This window comes from Mirounga leonina, unplaced genomic scaffold, assembly GCF_011800145.1.
Source record: "Mirounga leonina isolate KUSES-001 unplaced genomic scaffold, KU_Mleo_1.0 Mir_53, whole genome shotgun sequence".
NCBI lineage: Eukaryota > Metazoa > Chordata > Mammalia > Carnivora > Phocidae > Mirounga > Mirounga leonina.
The window spans coordinates 100,297,347-100,316,189 of NW_023270807.1; the positions used below are offsets into that span (position 1 = coordinate 100,297,347).

Below are 18,843 nucleotides of genomic sequence, written 5' to 3' on the forward strand. Positions count from 1 at the left end.
ATATATTGATTGAGCACAATTTTAAAAAGTGGATGCACCTGTGCATTACCAAACCCACAACACACCCTGAATGCACACGCCGTGATCTTTGCTCCTTTGCAAAGTCCTCCTAGAGTCAGAGAGTTCACCTGGTTCCTCCCACGGCGGCACACCGCTCTCTTCCCACATCCCATCCCCCAGCATTCGTCATTCCTGGCTCTGTTTGTTTAAATACCGAGTGGGAAGAGTGGGCCCCGTTCAGAGTCAGTCTTATGACCATGTTTTGCCTGACTCCAGTCTTGGTAGCAGTTGTCTGCATTTTGATTGCCTGGATCTTTAAAAATGCTGATGGAAACATCGAGAGAAGGAAGGGGGAGACGAGAGCCAGGGCCGAGGCCCGTCCCTGGGTGGATGAGGACCTAAAAGACAGCTCTGACCTCCACCCTGTGGAAGAAGGTAAGGATACAAAGCTGCTTAGCTTCCACCTTCTGCATTGTTTTGATGAGCGCCAGTAGATAGCAGGGCTTAGGGAGAGGAGGAAACACTCAGGACAGTTTCATCAGCTACCTCTACTGTGCAAATTAGTGTGTGACAGAGACAAACCATTTCTCTCAGGTGGTCAGCTTGGCACCTGCTGGCACTAACCCCCCTTGATTTCTGGATAAAGAGTCAGCAAAGGGCTGTTGAGGGGTTGACATTTTCCCTGACCCCAATCCTGTTCTGGCTGTTAAAATCTTCCTGAAGGGGCACATCCTGGCTGCTGGTAGCCATGGGGGAAGTGGTCAGGTCTGAATCAAAGACTTGGAAATGTAAAAAGTGGCATGGGTCCAGGCGCTCACTACCCTTCCTTGTGCCAGGCCCTGTGGGTTAGAGTCCAGTTGGCTGTGTCCTCAAAGCTGGGTGTCCAATTCAGCGGACAAGGCAAAAAACAGGCAAAATTCGGGAGGAATGAAGGGCCAAACTGATCATCAGGGGTTTCAAGGAGGCATAGGGGCATGGTGGGGGTGCGGGGAAAGGACAGTTAGGCCTGGCCGATTAATAGGACATGAGTAGTCATGGTTAGGAGGCATCTCAGGCAAAAGGAGCAGAAAGAGCATAAGAGCAGGGATGGAAGCCCTGGGAAAGATGCTGAGAAGACAGGAGGACTGCAGTGGCGGGGAGGACGGGGGAAAGTGAATTGGGGTGGTGAGCATGGGCCCAGCAGTCATGGCTGACCCTAAGATGAAGAGGCGGTGAGGGAGCAGGCAGGAAGGGAGAGGTTCCTGAGGAGGCTTGAGTGATCAGTATTTGAGGTACGTCTGAGGTGGGTTTGTGGTTTGTGGGATGGATTCAATTTGGAAGAGGCTCAGTGATTCTCAGCTGGGCTCGTGATGCCCCCGCCCCCGGAAGAGGCCACCTGGACGGTGTGGAGGGGTGTTGGTGTGCCTATGTGCATGTCTGTGCACACCTGTTCTGAGTTGCTCTCATCTCAGGATTGGGGGCTGGGGTATACAGCAGGCACTCAGTGCTGGGAGCCAGCAATGCTAAATGTACCGCATAGGATTCAAGCCCAGGCAGCCTCTTAGCAGGCCTGCCTCTCGCTCTTTCACTGAAGGACATCCCACCCAGATGGCAAGTCGAGAAGCACTTTTCCTGAACAAAGGGACATCCGTTATGATGCTGTGTGATGGTCTGTCCTGGTAAGGATGGCCTGGGTGATGGTGGCCATGGGAATGCAGAAGTGGCCATGGGAACACAGAGGAAGGAGTGAGTTGGGGCAAAGTTCAAGGAGGAACAACGGGGTTTGGTAATATACTGGATATGCGGAAAAGGAGAGGATGAGAGCTGGAGGCAGGGAGAGGTGGAAAGACACCATCATACATGGGGGAGGAGGGAGGATCCACAAAGAAGATGCTGAACGTCCACAAAGACGTGTTGGATTTGAGAAGATAACTAAGCAGACAGGGAAAGGCGGGCCAGGTGAGGGATCCACAGGTATTGATTGGATGCTTACCAGCATGGGGTGATACTTGAAACTCGGAAAACTGATGAATTCCCTAAGGGGATGTTGCTGGCAAGAAGACTTAGTATAGAGCTGGACACCTGCAGAGAAGAGGGCCTGTGATGGGAGAAAGGGACCATGGAGAAGACAACCTGGGGAAGGAGCTCTAGGATAATGACAACGACAGGCTCTTATAGACACTGGCTGTGTCCACTCAGCATCACATTTGATGTATAGTAAACCACTCAGTCTTCACGTCAACACAGCAAGGTGGGCACTGTTATTATCCCACATTACAGATAAGGAGACTGGGGCTCAACTATGCTAAGTGACCTGCCCAAGCAGTTAGTAGTAGAGCCGGGACCCAGGCAGTCTGTTCTGGAGTCCAGATACACAACCAGGTGCTAGGCTGCCTTTCTACTAGGAGAATAACCTAGAACAGAGGCAGCAGAAGACCAGCAGGCTTAAAAATGCCCCAGGAGATCAGAGGTAGTGTGCATTGAGGAAAGACCCCGGAATTTAAGAGTTTGGGGGATACGAGTGGGATTGGTAAGGCTGGTGGGGAACCAGGGACCAGGGGCTGGGCCTGAAGGTTGGGAACACAGAACCAAGCTGTGTGGCCCTGTCTGGTTCTGTTCTCTGCGTGCTTATTCATTCTTGCCAAATCCTCTGCCTCTTTTTTCTCTGTTCCTCACATAGAAGAATAAATTGAACGTTTAGTGGCCTCCCCAGCAGCCATGGGCACCTCTGCTCTGAATGTTACAGTTCAGTCTCTCGTTGGAATTTTTGTTGTTCACTTAAGTGATGCTGAGATCACATGGATGATCGGTGAGAAGCAACATTTAAACCCGGGCTTCTCTGCCCCCCAAGTCCCTGCTCCTAACCCCTGGAAGGGTGGACACAGTCCAAGAGAGGATTCACTGTACCAATACCAACTACAGGTTTAGAGGGGCCTAAACCGGGGGAGGGGGTGGGGAATAAGGGGTATAAGAGAAAGGATTCCATTACTGAAGCAACATGGAGAAGCTTTTGATGACAGCAAATGGATACCAGATTCAAACCATGTTGTAAGTTAATTATAAGAGACAAAGCAATAAAATATTTAGGCCCTTCTAGTGTGAGTTAAGGAAAATAATATGTACCAATCCAAATTCCTCCAGCTTTGGCTCACAAAGAATTCCTACTCCAGGTTCATAGACCAGAGAATCAGCATGTGTGTGGGTGGCTTGCGGAATGGGGGAGGGGTGCGGAGTGGCCATGCTTACTAGACATCAGGCACAGACTTCCTTTGGGGACGGTCAAACATGTGTTCTGTTAGTATTTTCAGTTTCCTGCTTAACTATAGCAGCGGTCTAAGGAGGAGAAATGATAAAGAGAAAACCTTAGATTGTCTCCCTAAAATGAGGCAAAAATCCTGCACAAACATACTCTAGTCAGGCCTGATTCATGGAAGCTCATGGAAATGGAAATAAGAGAAAAAGATATAGGGAACACATCTCATCAAGATATGTTTGTTTTAATGTTGGTAGAAATTTGTCTTCACTTAGCTTTACTGACCATCCAAAAACTATTGTCCTAATTAAAATTTTGGTTGTCCCAGATTGTCCAGTCACTACTAAGAAAGGCTTGTATTAGCAATTTCATATAGTTTAACCTAATACACTGTGTAACTTCCAGGTGAGAAAAGATAAAATGGAGAAAACTCAATCATACCAATGGAAGGCAGGAAAGGCAGTGGGGGACAGAAGCAAGGGAAAACCATGTGTTAGAAAAGTGCTCAGTGATAAGGGTAGATATATGTACATAGATATGCATGTATGTGTATGTATATGATTTTATAAATTTCACACACAAATTAATACATCCCTGTGTGCATATATATGTATATATGTATATGTATGATATATTTGTATATATATGTAGGGATAATAAACATCCTCAAGGTTTGTGGTTGGCCATTAAAAAAAAAAAAAGGCTTATGTTAAAATCATCTAATGTGGGTAACCCCTGAGAATTAAAATGTTCCCACAGACTTGGGAAAGGACAGCTTTTTAGGTAACTGAGATAATAAACAGCTGTCAGAACCAGTTTCAAATCTGTTCAGTACATCAATGACAACTCACCTCAGTAAAAGCTTAGCAAGCAGACCAATCAGTGACAGTTTCTTGCTTCTGAAAGCCAGCCAATCAGGGATAAATTCACTTCAGTACCAACCAATCAACAACAGTTTCAAACAAGTAACATTCTCCCTATAGATGGTATTAATCCTACTACATTTCTGGGAGTCCATCAATCCCTGAACTCCAAGCTTCCCAACCAAGTGGTGTGCTGTATAACTAGCCAATGGGAGAAGCAAGTACCAATTGTTAAATATTCAGGAATTTTGTGGGCCATTTTTGAATTATCAGCTTGAAGTCAGGCCACAATGGAAATTGGCAAGTGCTATTAAGTCAGGCTTCCCCACCCCCTCCTAGAGCTGGTTTATTAGCGCACCACTATCAAGAATGCTATAAAAGGTCAACAGCATTTACTATGTTCACAGACACTCTCCTTTGCTATAGGAAGCAATAAATCTGGCTTTGTCTTTTTATTTCATTATCCTTTGACACACACACACAAACACACATATACACACAGCCATTAATACTTTTACATGGTTGATTTTAAGAGGTTGGTTTACCAAGACTCTTATAAGGCCTTAAAATTTTAGGGCAAAGGACCCATAAACTCAGATGAGAGAAAATTAGCAAAGGGAAAGGACTTGAATGGAGGCATTATCTTTGAGATCAAGTCTGGGTGGGTCCTAGGGGAAAGTAAGGATCAACACAGGGTTGGGGGGAGGAGCAGGGAAGGGCACTCCAGATAACACAAGAGATGATGGGGCTCAGAAAGAAATTCTGTCAAATTCATTCAGGATAGCACTGGGGAAGAAAAATTTCTCTCTACCCTTCAAGATTCTTCAAGCTGGTCTAGGAATTAAATTGACATGAGACAGATTAATAGAAGAAAAAAACACAATTAATTACATGTGCACAGAGACCCAATAATAAAATTGAGACCCAAAGAAATGACCAAGGCAGGCAGATTTTATACATTCTAGACAGAGACAATAAGTTTGTGAGGAGTTGATAGGACAAAGAAAAAAATGCTCGAGAGTTTCAATTAGGAAGGAATTCTAAACAGAATTTGGGCTGAGGTAGTAGATTAGTAAAAAGTAACAAGATTTGTTTATACAGCTTTTTTTGGCTCTAAAGTCCCTGTCTCTGGTGATAAGGGTCTCTCTCTACTTTCTAGTACAGGGAGAGTACCTTTCATGAGAGATTTATTTCCTGCTTTCAGGGGGACAGGGGAGGGCCAGAGTGTCTTTCTTGTACCAGCTATTTCCCAAGTAGCTTCCGTTCAAAATAATCGATATGCCATGGTGGCACCTTTTGGGGCAGCCTGCCCTGAGCCACTACAATAGCATTACTCTATTCAAGAACTTTCCATCTGAACTCCCCCCAAACTCCCCAGCCCCCACACACCTCAGGAGCTGCTAGTGAAATATACTGCAGTGAGTCAAATGACTGACAGGCCCAGGTGGAAACAGAGTGAGGGCTGAGGTAGGTGGGAAGGAGGTGTCCTCAGGGCAGGGGTTGAGCCCTGACCTTGTTCCATCCCCACCTTCAGAATCTGTCTCCTGCAAAAGCTGCATCACCCTCAGCCTTATTAATATTGCTCCTCCACATTCCCCAAAATTCCGAGGAGGGAACAAGGATGACATGACACAAATTGGCCTTTTAGCTTCATAGCTAGAAAATTTGGCTCATTTGCAAAGATTTTTGAAATAGAACTGCAAAAACACAAAAGCAACTTCTATAGAGATGCAGTGAAAAAAAAACCCACCTTTGTGTTAAACATTAGAGAATACACGTGGCCTAGAACTTCCTGGCTGTGAAACCTAATTATGGTGCAGTTTAGGGTTCCTTGGCATTAAAGCAATGATAAGGGGTGCCTGGGTGGCTCAGTCGGTTAAGCGTCTGCCTTCGGCTCAGGTCATGATCCTGGGGTCCTGGGATCGAGCCCCGCATTGGGCTCCTTGCTCTGCGGGAAGCCTGCTTCTCCCTCTCCCTCTGCTATTCCCCCTGCTTGTGTTCCTTCTCTCTCTCTCTGTTAAATAAATAAATAAAATCTTAAAAAAAATAAAATAAAATAAAGCAATGATAAAAGGAGAGTTGTTCTTGGTGCCAATAGCAAATCCCAAATGTGGCAGCACAGATTTATAGCAAAAACTGGACCATAATAGTACACGTTTGTTTTGAAATACATGGGTTTTATGCTTGAATGAATCCCTTAGAGTGGCTTGGCTCGTCTAGCATGGAGGCAGAATGACTAGTTTATAGAGGCTGTTCTCTTTCCTCCTGGAGCAGTCAGGAGGTCAAGGGGAAGGAGAAAAGGACCTTTGGTATCGGTTCACTGCCCTGCTGTTCCCTGGGTTCTTTCTCTCCAAGTCTGGCTCTGCCTTCCCCCTTTCCCCAGGCAAGATGCAGACCTTCTGCTCTTCCTGGAGCAAGCCTTTCAGGAGAATCCAACCTAGCATTGGGCAGGCCATTTGTCCGCCCTGCTCACTGATAATGTTCAGGCAGTAGCCGCTTCATTCTGCTACAGTGAGAACGCTTACCTTGGACTTTAGAAGCTGCAGAAACTGCCGAGTCATGCACCTAGGCTGCCTTCAGCTTATACAAATGCTGAATGGATATTAAGAGTTGGTAACTTACCCTTCAAACAGTTAATGAGGCATTTCCTGCATTTGCTCATTCACCACCTACTAAGGACAGAGGCTGTCAGACTTCATAACAAATGATATAGAAGTTATCACTGGTGTTGAAAGTCTTTATTGACACATTTAATAAGTTCAGGGTTGATACTGAAGACACCTGGCTTTGGTTCAGAATTGATCACTAGAAAGCTGATAGTGTTTGCTGCCACTCCCCGATCACACCCACTTCCTTTTAACTGAGTAACTTGGCCTTCTCATTAAATGTGTACAGTTTGGGCCCAAACTTCCCTGGCTAGTAAAATGTATAAGGAATTTTCTCACTAACAGCGATGAACAAACCATGGTACTTGCCAACACGGTATTGCCATTGAGGTTTTCAGTCATTCCCACTTGCCTTCCCCCTCCCCATTCTTCAGAGACCTAGGAGTGAAGTATGTGCATGTGAGTGAAGGAGAAAGTTAATCCTCTACCTGAATTCTGCCTGGAATGTTCCAGACCCTCAGGGCCAGGCACTGGATCCTCTTGCTCTCTTCATTCTGTTCCTGTTGTCATTCTCTTCTTTGTGTGAGGGTACCCAAAGTGACATCCCACCTTCTGGACTCAGACTTTTACTTTCATACGAGACATCTCTGCTTGAACAACTCACAGGCATCTCAAATGTGATGGACTGGTGATCCCTACCTCTACTTCCCCCAGATGGTTCATTGCTCATCCTCTATCTCAGTAGATGGTCCCATGGTCTCCCCAGGTGCTAAAGCCCACCACCTGGGTCTCATCCTTAGTCCCTCTCTCCCACCACTCCAGCCACACACTTCAGCAGGTCTCATCATTTGTGTCTCCAAGAATTTGTCATTCTTTTGTTGCACACCTAGTCTGGGCCAACATTATCCCACCCTGGCTATTGCAGTGGTTTCTCGATGGTTCTTCCTCCTTCACTTTTGTCTCCCTCCAATATACACCTTACCCTGTTGTGTTTTTTCTTACTCTTTGTTTTATGTTGCTTATATGTTGCTTTTTCCTTGCTCCATTCCAGATATTTTCTTCTGAGTTATCTTCCTGTTCACTAATTTTTTCTTTAGGTATGTATATCCTGCTTTAAATCCATAAATTAAGTTCTTAATTCTATTACTTTATTTTTCAGTTCTAGAAGTTTATTTTTTCATATTTTCTATGTCACCTTTATCTTTTCCTGTACCCTACAGATTTATATAAGTTTGTGTTTTTTTCCCTCTAAACCTAGTAATCAAAATTGTTTTATCTTTTGAGTCTGATAATTCCAATATTTGGAGACGTTTTTAAATATCAACTCTGTTGTTTCTTGCTCAAAATGTTTTCTTTTTATGATTGATTATATTTGGTGGGTTGCAAGTAACTGTAGTTAAATTTTTTGTATATTGGCATTTGCTTCTGTTAGGCAATGGAGGTATTTTCAGGCAGGATCACCTAATTCAAGTTTGAGGCAGGGCCCACCAAATGGTATAACCCCTTGGGGGCTGTTATATTTATAATCCATGCTTTCTTTAAGGATGTAATCTTGGGGTCCCAGTTTATTAGCCTTCTCACTGTGTGTGGGTCTGGGCTTTGATTCTTGTTCCCCACAACCCCTGAAAATATAAAAATAAAAATTCAAATATGTAGAGATTGGCAAATCCTATCAAAGGAAATGTGGCTTCTTTGCTTACTTGCCTCTGCAGGCTCATATTCCCCTTCAGTTTTGGCCTAGGAATTTCTTACTATGTTGTCAGCAATTCGTTGATTTTTTAGAAGACTTTAAAGATACTTTATCTCATGATCTTAGTAGTTTCCAGCTAGTGGGATATTGTTTCAAATACACCAGTTCACCATTAATAGAAATTTTCATTCTTCATCTTTGTGTAGGTAAAATTTTCTTTTTCTTGATTTTTAACCAGTGTGAAACTTGGATAGCCAATAGTCAAGATCAGAGTTCAGGATTCTGTGGACTCATTCTTTTCATTTTCCCTGATGCTTTTGAAATGATAATCTTGCAGACATTTTTGAGAACTTTATTTCCTTCTCCCTGTTGGCCACCTTATGACTGTAGGGGAGGAAAAATAATTTTCCCTCTACCCTTTTAGCTTCTTGGCTGAGACAGCCCCCCCACCCCAATCCCATAATAAAAGACAGATTAAGAAGAGAGAGAGAAAAAAAAGAGCTTAATAACATGTATACCTCCTGTATACATGGGACAGATCCAGGAAAATTGAGTAAGTCCCTGAAATGGCCCAAGCCACCACCTTAATTACCATCTTCAACTAAAAACAAAAGAAAGATGTTGGGGGAGGAGGATCCAGTTATGAGAGGTTATCAAGAAGAGCACAGTGTTTTAAACAAGGGTAAGCTTGTTGTGCATATTTAAGTCCACCTTCTCCATTGATAAGAATTTCTTGTGAGAATCATCCTTTTCTTCTTGGTACAGAGAGGGCTTAGGAATGGAGATATCCTCTATAAAAATAAATGTTCCTTACAAAAAGGTAACTTTTACTCTGGTTTTCAGAACTTCTCTTGTGTCTGGTTTCTTAAAAATTATCAGCTCAATGTGATCCTTATGCCAAAAAGGCATATTTTGGGGTGGCATATTCTGCTCCCCTTCCTGACCAAGAGAGATAATTTAATTTGCTGCCTTTCTTGTTCATATTTGCAGATGCTGATGACTGGCAAGACTCAGAGGAAAATGTTGAACATATTCCATTCTCCCACACCCGGTATCCTGAAAAGGAAATGGTTAAGCGATCCCAGGAATTTTATGAACTTCTCAATAAAAGACGGTCTGTCAGATTCTTAAGTAATGAGCAAGTCCCTATAGAAGTCATTGATAATGTCATCAAAGCAGCAGGTTTGTAATGGTACATTGTGTCTTTGAGAATGTCAGCTGTAAGTGACAATACTACAGCAATAAATTTCAAACACAGTGAATAAAGCCCAGAGTGAACATTTATCTCTGAAGTCTTACCCAGCTGTTGACTGGCTACCAGAAACATAATGATTTCCACTTTCTACAAACTCTTGACTGTTACAAACTTCCTGGGAGCCGATGTAACAACAGTTTGAGACTTCTGAAATTACTGAATATTATGATCTTTTATTAAAATTTAAAATTTCTGAACATACTATTATACACTGGAAGAGAAACATGCCCTTATTTTCCCCTCCTCTTGAAACACATGCACGCACGCGTGCGCACACACACACACACACACTCACTCACATTTATGCATTTCTTTTTGGAACCAAATTTTTTATATTACACACCATAGTGCTCTACTACCGTTCTCTAATGAACTAGCAACATTTACCTATATGAATTTGCAAAGTAAACCACAGCAAAGCAAACCCATTTTCAACATAGATTGATATCTCCATGAAGGCAAATAAAAGAATTAAAGAAAAAGGGGGGAGGAGATGTAAGAAAAATCCCCCATTTGATTCTTATTAGAGTATTGGAGTATTATTCTTATAGAAATCATATTAAGTTCATTTGCAAAAAGTATTACATGGCCATTGTGAATCCATTGCTCAAGTTGAAAGGAAGCAAGAGTAAAGCATTTTATTTCAGTTAAGAATACAAATGCACTGGCTAGTTTTTTATTTAACTATAGCAGTCCCTAAGTTCCTTCTGTGTATATACCTGTATCCATATATATGTGTGTGTGTGTGTATACATATCATGTGCAGATAAATTTAGCATAATCGAAAACATTAGGGAACAATTTATTTCTTATGTGTAGTGACACAAATATTTAGTGGACAGACAACATAGGTACCAACGGAACTGGAATCACTCTGTTCAGAAATGTGGGCTTTGTGTTTAGCTTTTGACTTGCATCTCACAATCCAGTCATGCTCTCTCAACCACAGGGAGTGGTGGGAGGCAAACAAGAGCCCCATCAAGCAGGCAGTCCTGACCCCGCTGGTGTAGAGATTATGTCATTAGGTTACTCACTAGGGAAAAGGAATAGTTCCTTCTGAAATATCCTACCTATGGGTCACTGTGGTCTGTCACCAGGAACAGCAGGCCATCTCTAGGACAGCAGGGTGACTCGCATCAGAAGCTGGCCCTGGTTGGAATTGGAAAGAGAATTCAAGTTCCTTGGGCACTGAGATGCACTATGAAGCTTTGTCCCACTATACTGGGACTGACCCAAGTGTGGGCTGAGGGTTCCCATAGCCCATGAGAGCTGAAGACAGACTTATGTGTACTGAGCATCCAGGGCCAGGAGATCTCATGTGTCCCCAGCAGGACCACAAACCCCACAGTGCCACACTCAGAGTTCTGATATAGGTACCAAACCATTTATAGGTTTGTTTGTTTTTTACCTTTCATGAGTGTTTTATTTATTTATTTTATTTTTATTTTTTTATTTTTTAAAGGTGAATTTTGTTTTTGTTTTGAGAGAGAGAGATAGAGTGAGTGGGGAGAGGAGCAGAGGGAGAGAGAGAACCTCAAGCTTAGCGTGGAGCTGGATGTGGGACTCGATCTCATGACCCCGAGATCAAGACCTGAGCCGAAATCAAGAGTCAGATGCTTCAGTGACATTTCATAAGTGTTTAAAAGCCATTTTACCATTTAAATTTTTATCATTTTCAGTTAGCTTCGTGACTTTATCCTTTTTCAAGAATATCAAAACGAAACACAATCTTGGAGAATTTGGGCTGTCAGAACTTCCCTTCTGGGTTCCCTTAATGGCCATGGTACAGTTATTTAGGAACGTTCTCCCCCACATAATTATAGAAGTGATGATAAATTCCCATAGCCCTAGAACCACTGGTCTTGACCTCAGTTAGCTGGTCTGTTGCCCCTAAAGTGATGCAGAATGAAACGGAGTGGCAGCAACATACCAGCGTCTGCGGCCAAGAACTTCATTTGCCAGGTGATCTAACTTCATTTTGAGCAAGTAGGAGTTATTATATTTATTCTTTTTTTAAAAGATTTTATTTAGGGGTGCCTGGGTGGCTCAGTCATTAAGCGTCTGCCTTCAGCTCAGGTTGTGATCTCAGGGTCCTGGGATCGAGCCCCGCATTGGGCTCCCTGCTCGCAGGAAGCTTGCTTCTCCCTCTCCCACTCCCCCTGCTTGTGTTCCCTCTCTCGCTGTGTCTCTCTCTGTCAAATAAATAAATAAAATCTTCAACAAAAAAAAGATTTTATTTATTTGAGAGAGAGCGAGTGAGAGAGAGAGCACAAGCTTGGGTGGGGACAGAGGGAGAAGCAGACTCCCCGCTGAGCAGGGAACCCGATATGGGACCGATCTCAGGACCCTGGGATCATGACCGGAGCTGAAGGCAGACGCTCAACTGACTGAGCCACCCATGAGCCCCTATTATATTTATTCTTAATGAACATTCTCGCATTTTCCTGTGTTTTAATTTCTGATTTTAATTTACTGGATGATAGGAACTGCCCCAAGTGGGGCCCACACGGAGCCCTGGACCTTTGTGGTTGTGAAGGACATGAACATGAAGCACAAGATTCGGGAGATCATTGAGGAGGAGGAGGAAGTAAACTACTTGAAAAGGATGGGACACCAATGGGTTACAGACCTGAAGAAGCTGAGGTACAAAAGTTGATGGAGTTATTAATCTCTCTGTGCTTGGTTTTCTCATCTGTAAAATGGGAATGTCTAGGATTTACTTCATTATGAAAATTAAATATGTAAGCACATTTGCCAACATGTAGAACAATAATGACACCTAGTAAGTGCCATATGCATCTTTGGTAAGTAAATGGGATTTGACCCAAGTAATAATAAATAAAACATTGAAGACTTACTTCACTTTTCTCCCATCTGGAATGTAAGACTGTGAGATATTTCTCAGGACTTTGAAGTAAATTACGTTTGCTAAAGTGATACCATCTTCCAAGTGATCTTACTAAGCAGGCTTTAATTTTAGGACATGCTTAGTAAGAGTAGATACAAGTGTAATATCTATTAGGCATTAGTCACCGTGTGGGCTTCCTTATCTCCCGGAAGGAAGTGTGGTGAAACTCATTGTAACTAGATTTAATGCAGTGCCTCTGTGCATTAGGGTACGTCCTGCAAGTTGTCAGTTCCTCTAGTAGCTGCAACTAACAGTGACTTGTGGAGTCCTCTTTCCCCACTGAGGGCCGGTCATCCTTCATAATATCTCAGATGCATTCCATAACTTCTCAGTCACTTTTGTCATTAAAACAGTGACTTTCAATTGTTTAGACTTAGCCTTGTCACTTACCGAGTCCTCAAAACACTGCCCTCCCCACAAAGGCCATTTCCTTTCCCCTCCGGGGTGCCCTGAGGCTGAGCGTGAGGAGGGACAGTGGGCAGAGATGTTGGTTCTTACTTCAGAGAAGGGAAGCTTGCTCTCGTCATTGGCACTTGGAATACAGAGGTATTCACACCTCTGGTTCTCAACTGTGGGCCTTCCGTGGCCAGTCCTGGGGTGTTATCCAAAACCCTGGTGTGACCCAAGCTTGTAAGAAAGAAAGGAAATGAGATTGCAGCCTTGGGGAGAAGGGGGGGACCGCTTATCCAGTAGTCAGGGTTGGGTGATGGGAAGAGGGCCTCTTGGCTCTGCTCCTGTTTCATTTATTTGGCCCCAGAGGACATATTTTGCCTAAGATATTTAAACCCTATTAAATTGATGCCTTATGGAGTTGTAACTTATTACCATACTCTGGAACTAGTGCAGGATATTAATAATAAATATAAAAATCTTATTGCAAATTCATGGGGAAAAAATGGGATGGGTAAAAGTTAAGTTGAGTTCCTACCCTTAGATGTCCTGCTCTTTGCATGCACAGTGCCCACAAGATGCTGCAGGGCCCTGGCACTCTCTCCAACAAAGGCAGAATTAGTCACTCTCTCATCTCTGTGCTCTAAGCACCTAATATACAACTTCTGTGCATCTAAAATGGCCATTTTATCACATAGCATTTTAATTATTGGTTTACTTTTCTTCTCATGTTATAGGCCATATTTTAGAAAGCTTATAGACTTTCTCTGAAGGCAATACGTACACACACACATATATATAAAAACTCTAGGGGTCCAGATTTAAAATGTCACATTATATCATTTAGCATAGTGCTGATGCATGGTAGGTAATTGAATAAATGTTTGTTGAATTGAATTGCAAATGAGCATATGTCCTGACATCCTGTTGGAGTCCACTTTGAAACCCATAGCTGTCATTAAAGACTCAATATACAACCTGGGTCCAACCTACTTTTCAAACCTTATATTTTTCTGTTTGTGGGTTTCAGCCCTCCACCCCAGGCAGAAGGTGCTACTTGTCCTTCTCTTAATAGGTCTTGTTGCTGTGTTTTTATTAGCTTTAATGTGATGTCATAATAAATTCTTGTAAAATTGAACAAACCAGAAATATTAGATACTAATGTATGTCTAGGCAAAAAAAAAAAAAGTACAAAAATCATTGAAAATTGCTAATCTGCCTTTGAACGAAGGTAAACTGCTTAATCTTCATCTTGCATTAAAATATTTTTTTAATTATTCATTGTAAAATCATATTAGTAGTAATAATACTAACACACACATAGCAGTGTGCTAGGTTAGGTACTTTTCTAGGTACTTCATCTATTTGACTGATCTCACCCTCACAGTAGTTGTATGGGGTGAGTGTCTAATAGTGCCCTTTACATATGTAGGAACTGAAACATGGGAAATTCAGGAGGTTGCCCAACATGGCAAAACTCGTTGGCTCCAGAATTTACCCTCTTTGTAAACAATAAACATTCTCCCCGTTTGTAAGGAGAAAAGGATTGATAATAGCCCAATGTGACTGATTGAAGCATGGTTCTACCCTTGATCTTAGCCAAAAGGCAGAGAAGCTGTAAGCTGATTGAAGCATGGTAAGGTAGCTTTGGAAGTGTAACCTGTAGAAGTTAAGAGTGCAAGAGGAACCATAGAAAACTGCACAAGTGAGTTTAGTATGTTTTAAAACAGTAAAGAATAACTAGGCTTAAAATGAAATCATCTCTTGTTAATTAATGACCTAATGTATCTGTATCCTAAAAAAAATTCTAATATACAGCATTGCATGAATACTACTTTGAGTATCTGTGCTGGAATAAAACTTTTGCCAAATGTATGGGATAGGATAATGGAATAGAGAAAGATATGCTCCATAGCTGGAAAGCAAAAATTGAAAGTTAATATTGATACCTCATATGAATTATCTCCCACTCCCACAAAGATCTCTTCCTTTTCTCCACAACTGGGCTGATAGCATTACTACCTCTGCCCCTGTGATTTTGGTTAAACCTCACCATCACCCTTTTCCTTTGCTCCTGTACCGGACCTATCAGTTCCAGCCTCTACACCTCCCCAAATTCTCCTGGTCCCTTGCCCACATCAATCTGCCTCTTTCAGAAATGGACCTGATCACATGATGCTTCTGCTCAGAAGCTTGTGGTCACGTTCCATTACCTACCAAATGAAGTATGGGGCAGCCCGCCCATGCTTTACCATGCACCCCATCCTCCAGGCTACCAGGCTTCTGAAAACTCCCTGGCCTGTTAAGCATCCTCTGTCCTGAATCTGCCTTTACTCATCAACTCACTAGGATGCCCTCTCCAGTGCCCCCCTTCCATTCGGTCCTCAGTGTCCCACCTCAAGGGAAAGTTTGGAAAAGTTCTTCTAATCTGCTTATTCAAAATTATCAACACTTCATTTGGAGGACTCCTACTGCACTTGACTTACATTTCTTTAATTCCACATGCCATGTTTTTGTTTGCCAAATTTTACATATTGCCCTCTGGGTTATAGGATCCATCTTTGTATCTTTCAGCATTTCATGTGCCTTGCCATACTATACCCGTATGAACACAGGTTTATTGGATTAAATGACCCTGGACAGAAAAATATGATAGGACACAAACAAAAATTCTGCTCTTTTTCAATATTGAAATATAAAATACAAGAAAATTCTTTAATTTTATTTTTTGTAAAGATTTATTTATTTATTTTAGGGGGGGTAGGGGCAGAGGGAGAGGGAGAGAAATCCTCAACCAGACTCACCCCCCACCCCCTGAGCACAAAGACCATCGTGGGGTTTGATCCCAGGACCCCGAGATCATGATCTGAGCCGAAACCAAGAGTTGACGCTCAACTGACTGAGCCACCCAGGCGCCCCAAGAAAATGCTTTTGTTTTAGACATAAATAAGCTAATGTTGTAAAAAAGGAAAAAAAATCATTAAGAGCAAATAGTCTCTGGATTATCTTTTTTTCCCTTCAGAACCAATTGGATTAAGGAGTACTTGGACACAGCTCCCGTTCTGATTCTGATTTTCAAACAAGTACATGGTTTTGCTGCAAATGGCAAAAGAAAGGTCCACTACTACAATGAGATCAGTGTTTCCATTGCTTGCGGCATCCTCCTGGCCGCTCTGCAGGTATGTTACCCTCCCACCCTGCCCCAAGAGAGAAGCAATACCCGAGGGCCAAACAGTGGCCTTATTCACACATTTCAGACATCTGGAAGTTGTTGATCTAAAGTTGAATTCCTAAGTAAGGCAGCTCTGATGTAAAAAGTCACCCTGGAAACCTGGATAGGTGAGTCTAATGGTGCAACAAACTGGAATTCTTCCAGAAATTCACTTGCAACCTCACTCAGGCTCAGAAAAACGGTCACTGGATTTGCCTTCATCTGTAACGACAGGAAGCTTCCAGAGTTTTGGCGGACACACTGCCTAGCTGTGCTCACTGTTGTCTGAGGCAGTGGAATTACAAAGCCCTAAAGAGGACTCTATCATAGAGCTCTTTCTGGAAAGTCGAATTGCCATCGTATTGCATGAGAAAGGTGTCTATGTGCTGTAAAAAATCCCATCTATGTAGTAGCTGGAGCGATGTTAAGCAGGAAATAGAGCAGGATTGAGGTACACTTTTTTTTTTTTTAATTTATTTGAGACAGAGAGAATGAGAGAGAAAGAGCATGAGAGGGAGGAGGGTCAGAGGGAGAAGCAGACTCCCTGCCGAGCAGGGAGCCCGATGCGGGACTCGATCCCGGGACTCCAGGATCATGACCTGAGCCGAAGGCAGTCGCTTAACCAACTGAGCCACCCAGGAGCCCTTGAGGTACACTTTTTACATGATTCAGTTCATTCACTCAACCTATAGTTTCTGAGCTCCTTCTATGTGACAGGCCCCGGGGCGAGTGCCAGGGATAGCTGCCTTGTGAACTGTGTGTGCATTCTGCTGGGAACTGGGGTCCATTGGTGGAGAGACAGGAAACACATAAAGCAAATGAAGCAAACAAGATCATAAGAGCGAGTGATCATACCTTCAAGGGACAGTCGATTCTAAAAGCCTACATGCTTCTTCAAGAAAAACGTGTATGCCAAAAACACCTTGCAAAATACAGTCAGTGTTACACAAAAGAGAACACTGCTTTTAGATTACTTGAAAAGTTGGCCTCGAGGAGGTGACGTCTTATTTCCTTCCTGATTCTGTGAGCAGTTAAATAGAGGAAGTGATGTGCAAGGTCGGACCATATGGCCCCATCGTTCATTCATCTTAGGGTGCTGGAAGAAGTGCAGAGTTCACAGAGGTTTTCCCAAGCTCTGAGTCGGCAGCCCCGTCACATTAGTGTTGAGTTTGCTGCCCTCTAGCGTCGCCTCAGGCCTAATTCTGAGTGTAGGTCCTATTTGTGAGGGAGGAAAGCGGAATCTTCCTGAAACCCCCACCTGCACAGATCCCATAATGACGACCAGGCCAAAGAGCCTCTCCTTTACGACTCTCAAAGTCAGTTCCAGAACTTCTGCCTGGCTCAGGCTTAGCAGCGACCCTCCGGTTGAGAAAGTAGGGAGATGGAGATAGTCGGCTTGGGAGGCATCTTAAAGGTGCACATGATTTTTACTAGGTGTTTATTATCTGGAGGGGCTTGGGGAGAAGTTGATGGGAGTAATTCCTCTACTTCCAATGGATCCCCAGGCCCCTGGGTCTTCTGTGATTGGACATAGGTATTTTCAGCTGGGGATGATACTCTGCCTTCATTGTTGACTTTATAAGCATAGGAACTCCCTGGTTGTGGGGCCACTCCTTTGGTGTATTTGGATTCCCTACATTTCCTTCCATGAAATAACCATTCCTATTTCTTAACCATTGGTGAAAAATAAGACTAGTATTTTTCTTCTTCAAGAAGCCTCTCACCGTTTGGTCAAAAGAATGTGGGGACTGGGAGATTGAGGAGAGCAGGTAAGGTTCAAGATCCAATTGCCCGGGGTGCCCAGCTTCAGGGAAAGGGCAGGACAAGCAGGCCTCATAGGGACCAAAATGTCCCCAGGCTACAGGAAAAGTCGTGACTTCTTCGCCTACTGACTTGCCAACGTATTCTCTCCCCTCCTGTTGTAGAATGCGGGCCTGGTGACTGTCACTACCACTCCTCTCAACTGTGGCCCCCGACTGAGGGCGCTCCTGGGTCGCCCCACAAATGAAAAGCTGCTGATGCTGCTCCCGGTGGGGTACCCCAGCAAAGAGGCCACAGTGCCCAACCTCACACGGAAACCTCTGGATCAGATCATGGTGATCGTGTAGGCAGGAGCCCATCAGGAATGCTGACAGACGATGGCCTGGTCCACTCTGGTCCCTCTTGGGTGTGCAGGTTGCTTTTTCCATGGGTGTTAGGTCTCCCCAGCGCTCCACTCCACTCAAGAAACTTTCTACGTCACCAGGCCCTTGGAGTCTGAGAAGCCCTGCTCCCCATAGTGTGATTAGGTGAACGTAAACCATAAGAGGGCACTGGGTACTTCCATGTCTCATCCACTCTGGAAATACATTAACCTTTTACAGAAAACAGGCCCTGGTTTTTAAGTTTTTAAAATTGTTCCAGAAAAGTCACTGGTGATTTTTTTCTTTTACATTTTAAAAGCTGGTAGATAGGAAAGAGTCATCAGAATGTTTAATGTAGCCCGAGAACTCGGCTATGTGACCATTCTTGAATTTAAATTTAGACTAATCATATAGCCTCTGCCTTCTGATTTCTGGTGGCTTTTAGACCAGGATGTCCTTTTGAGATTTACTCTTTTACTGAACTTCATGGATATCCTGCCCTTTTTTAATAAGTAACTGTCAAAATACTTCAAACATCACCATCACAGAACAGAGGAGTGCATGC

General features: G+C 43.3%; 1 protein-coding gene across 2 annotated transcripts; it reads left to right on the top strand.

Annotated features, from left to right (window-relative positions):
- The first annotated feature begins 248 nt into the window (after positions 1–248).
- Positions 249–18,587, top strand: IYD (iodotyrosine deiodinase). 2 transcript variants are annotated; one of them, XM_034991659.1, is made up of 5 exons: positions 249–435; positions 9,382–9,573; positions 12,130–12,289; positions 15,967–16,123; positions 18,081–18,587. In XM_034991659.1, exons 1-5 carry the CDS (start codon positions 252–254, stop codon positions 18,261–18,263), a joined length of 876 nt encoding a protein of 291 aa, XP_034847550.1. In that variant the 5' UTR covers positions 249–251; the 3' UTR covers positions 18,264–18,587. The 2 variants fall into 2 exon arrangements, with proteins under 2 accessions (XP_034847550.1, XP_034847551.1); XM_034991660.1 differs by lacking the exon at positions 249–435 and having other exon boundaries at positions 9,382–9,505; positions 18,081–18,263.
- Positions 18,588–18,843: the final 256 nt, after the last annotated feature.

Bases quoted from the DNA above. Each gene is read 5' to 3' on its own strand.
- IYD (XM_034991659.1), top strand. From the start codon at position 252: ATGACCATGTTTTGCCTGACTCCAGTCTTGGTAGCAGTTGTCTGCATT. The intron at 436-9,381 runs GTAAGGATACAA...TCATATTTGCAG, and splicing joins CCTCCACCCTGTGGAAGAAG to ATGCTGATGACTGGCAAGAC. The intron at 16,124-18,080 runs GTATGTTACCCT...CTCCTGTTGTAG, and splicing joins TCCTCCTGGCCGCTCTGCAG to AATGCGGGCCTGGTGACTGT.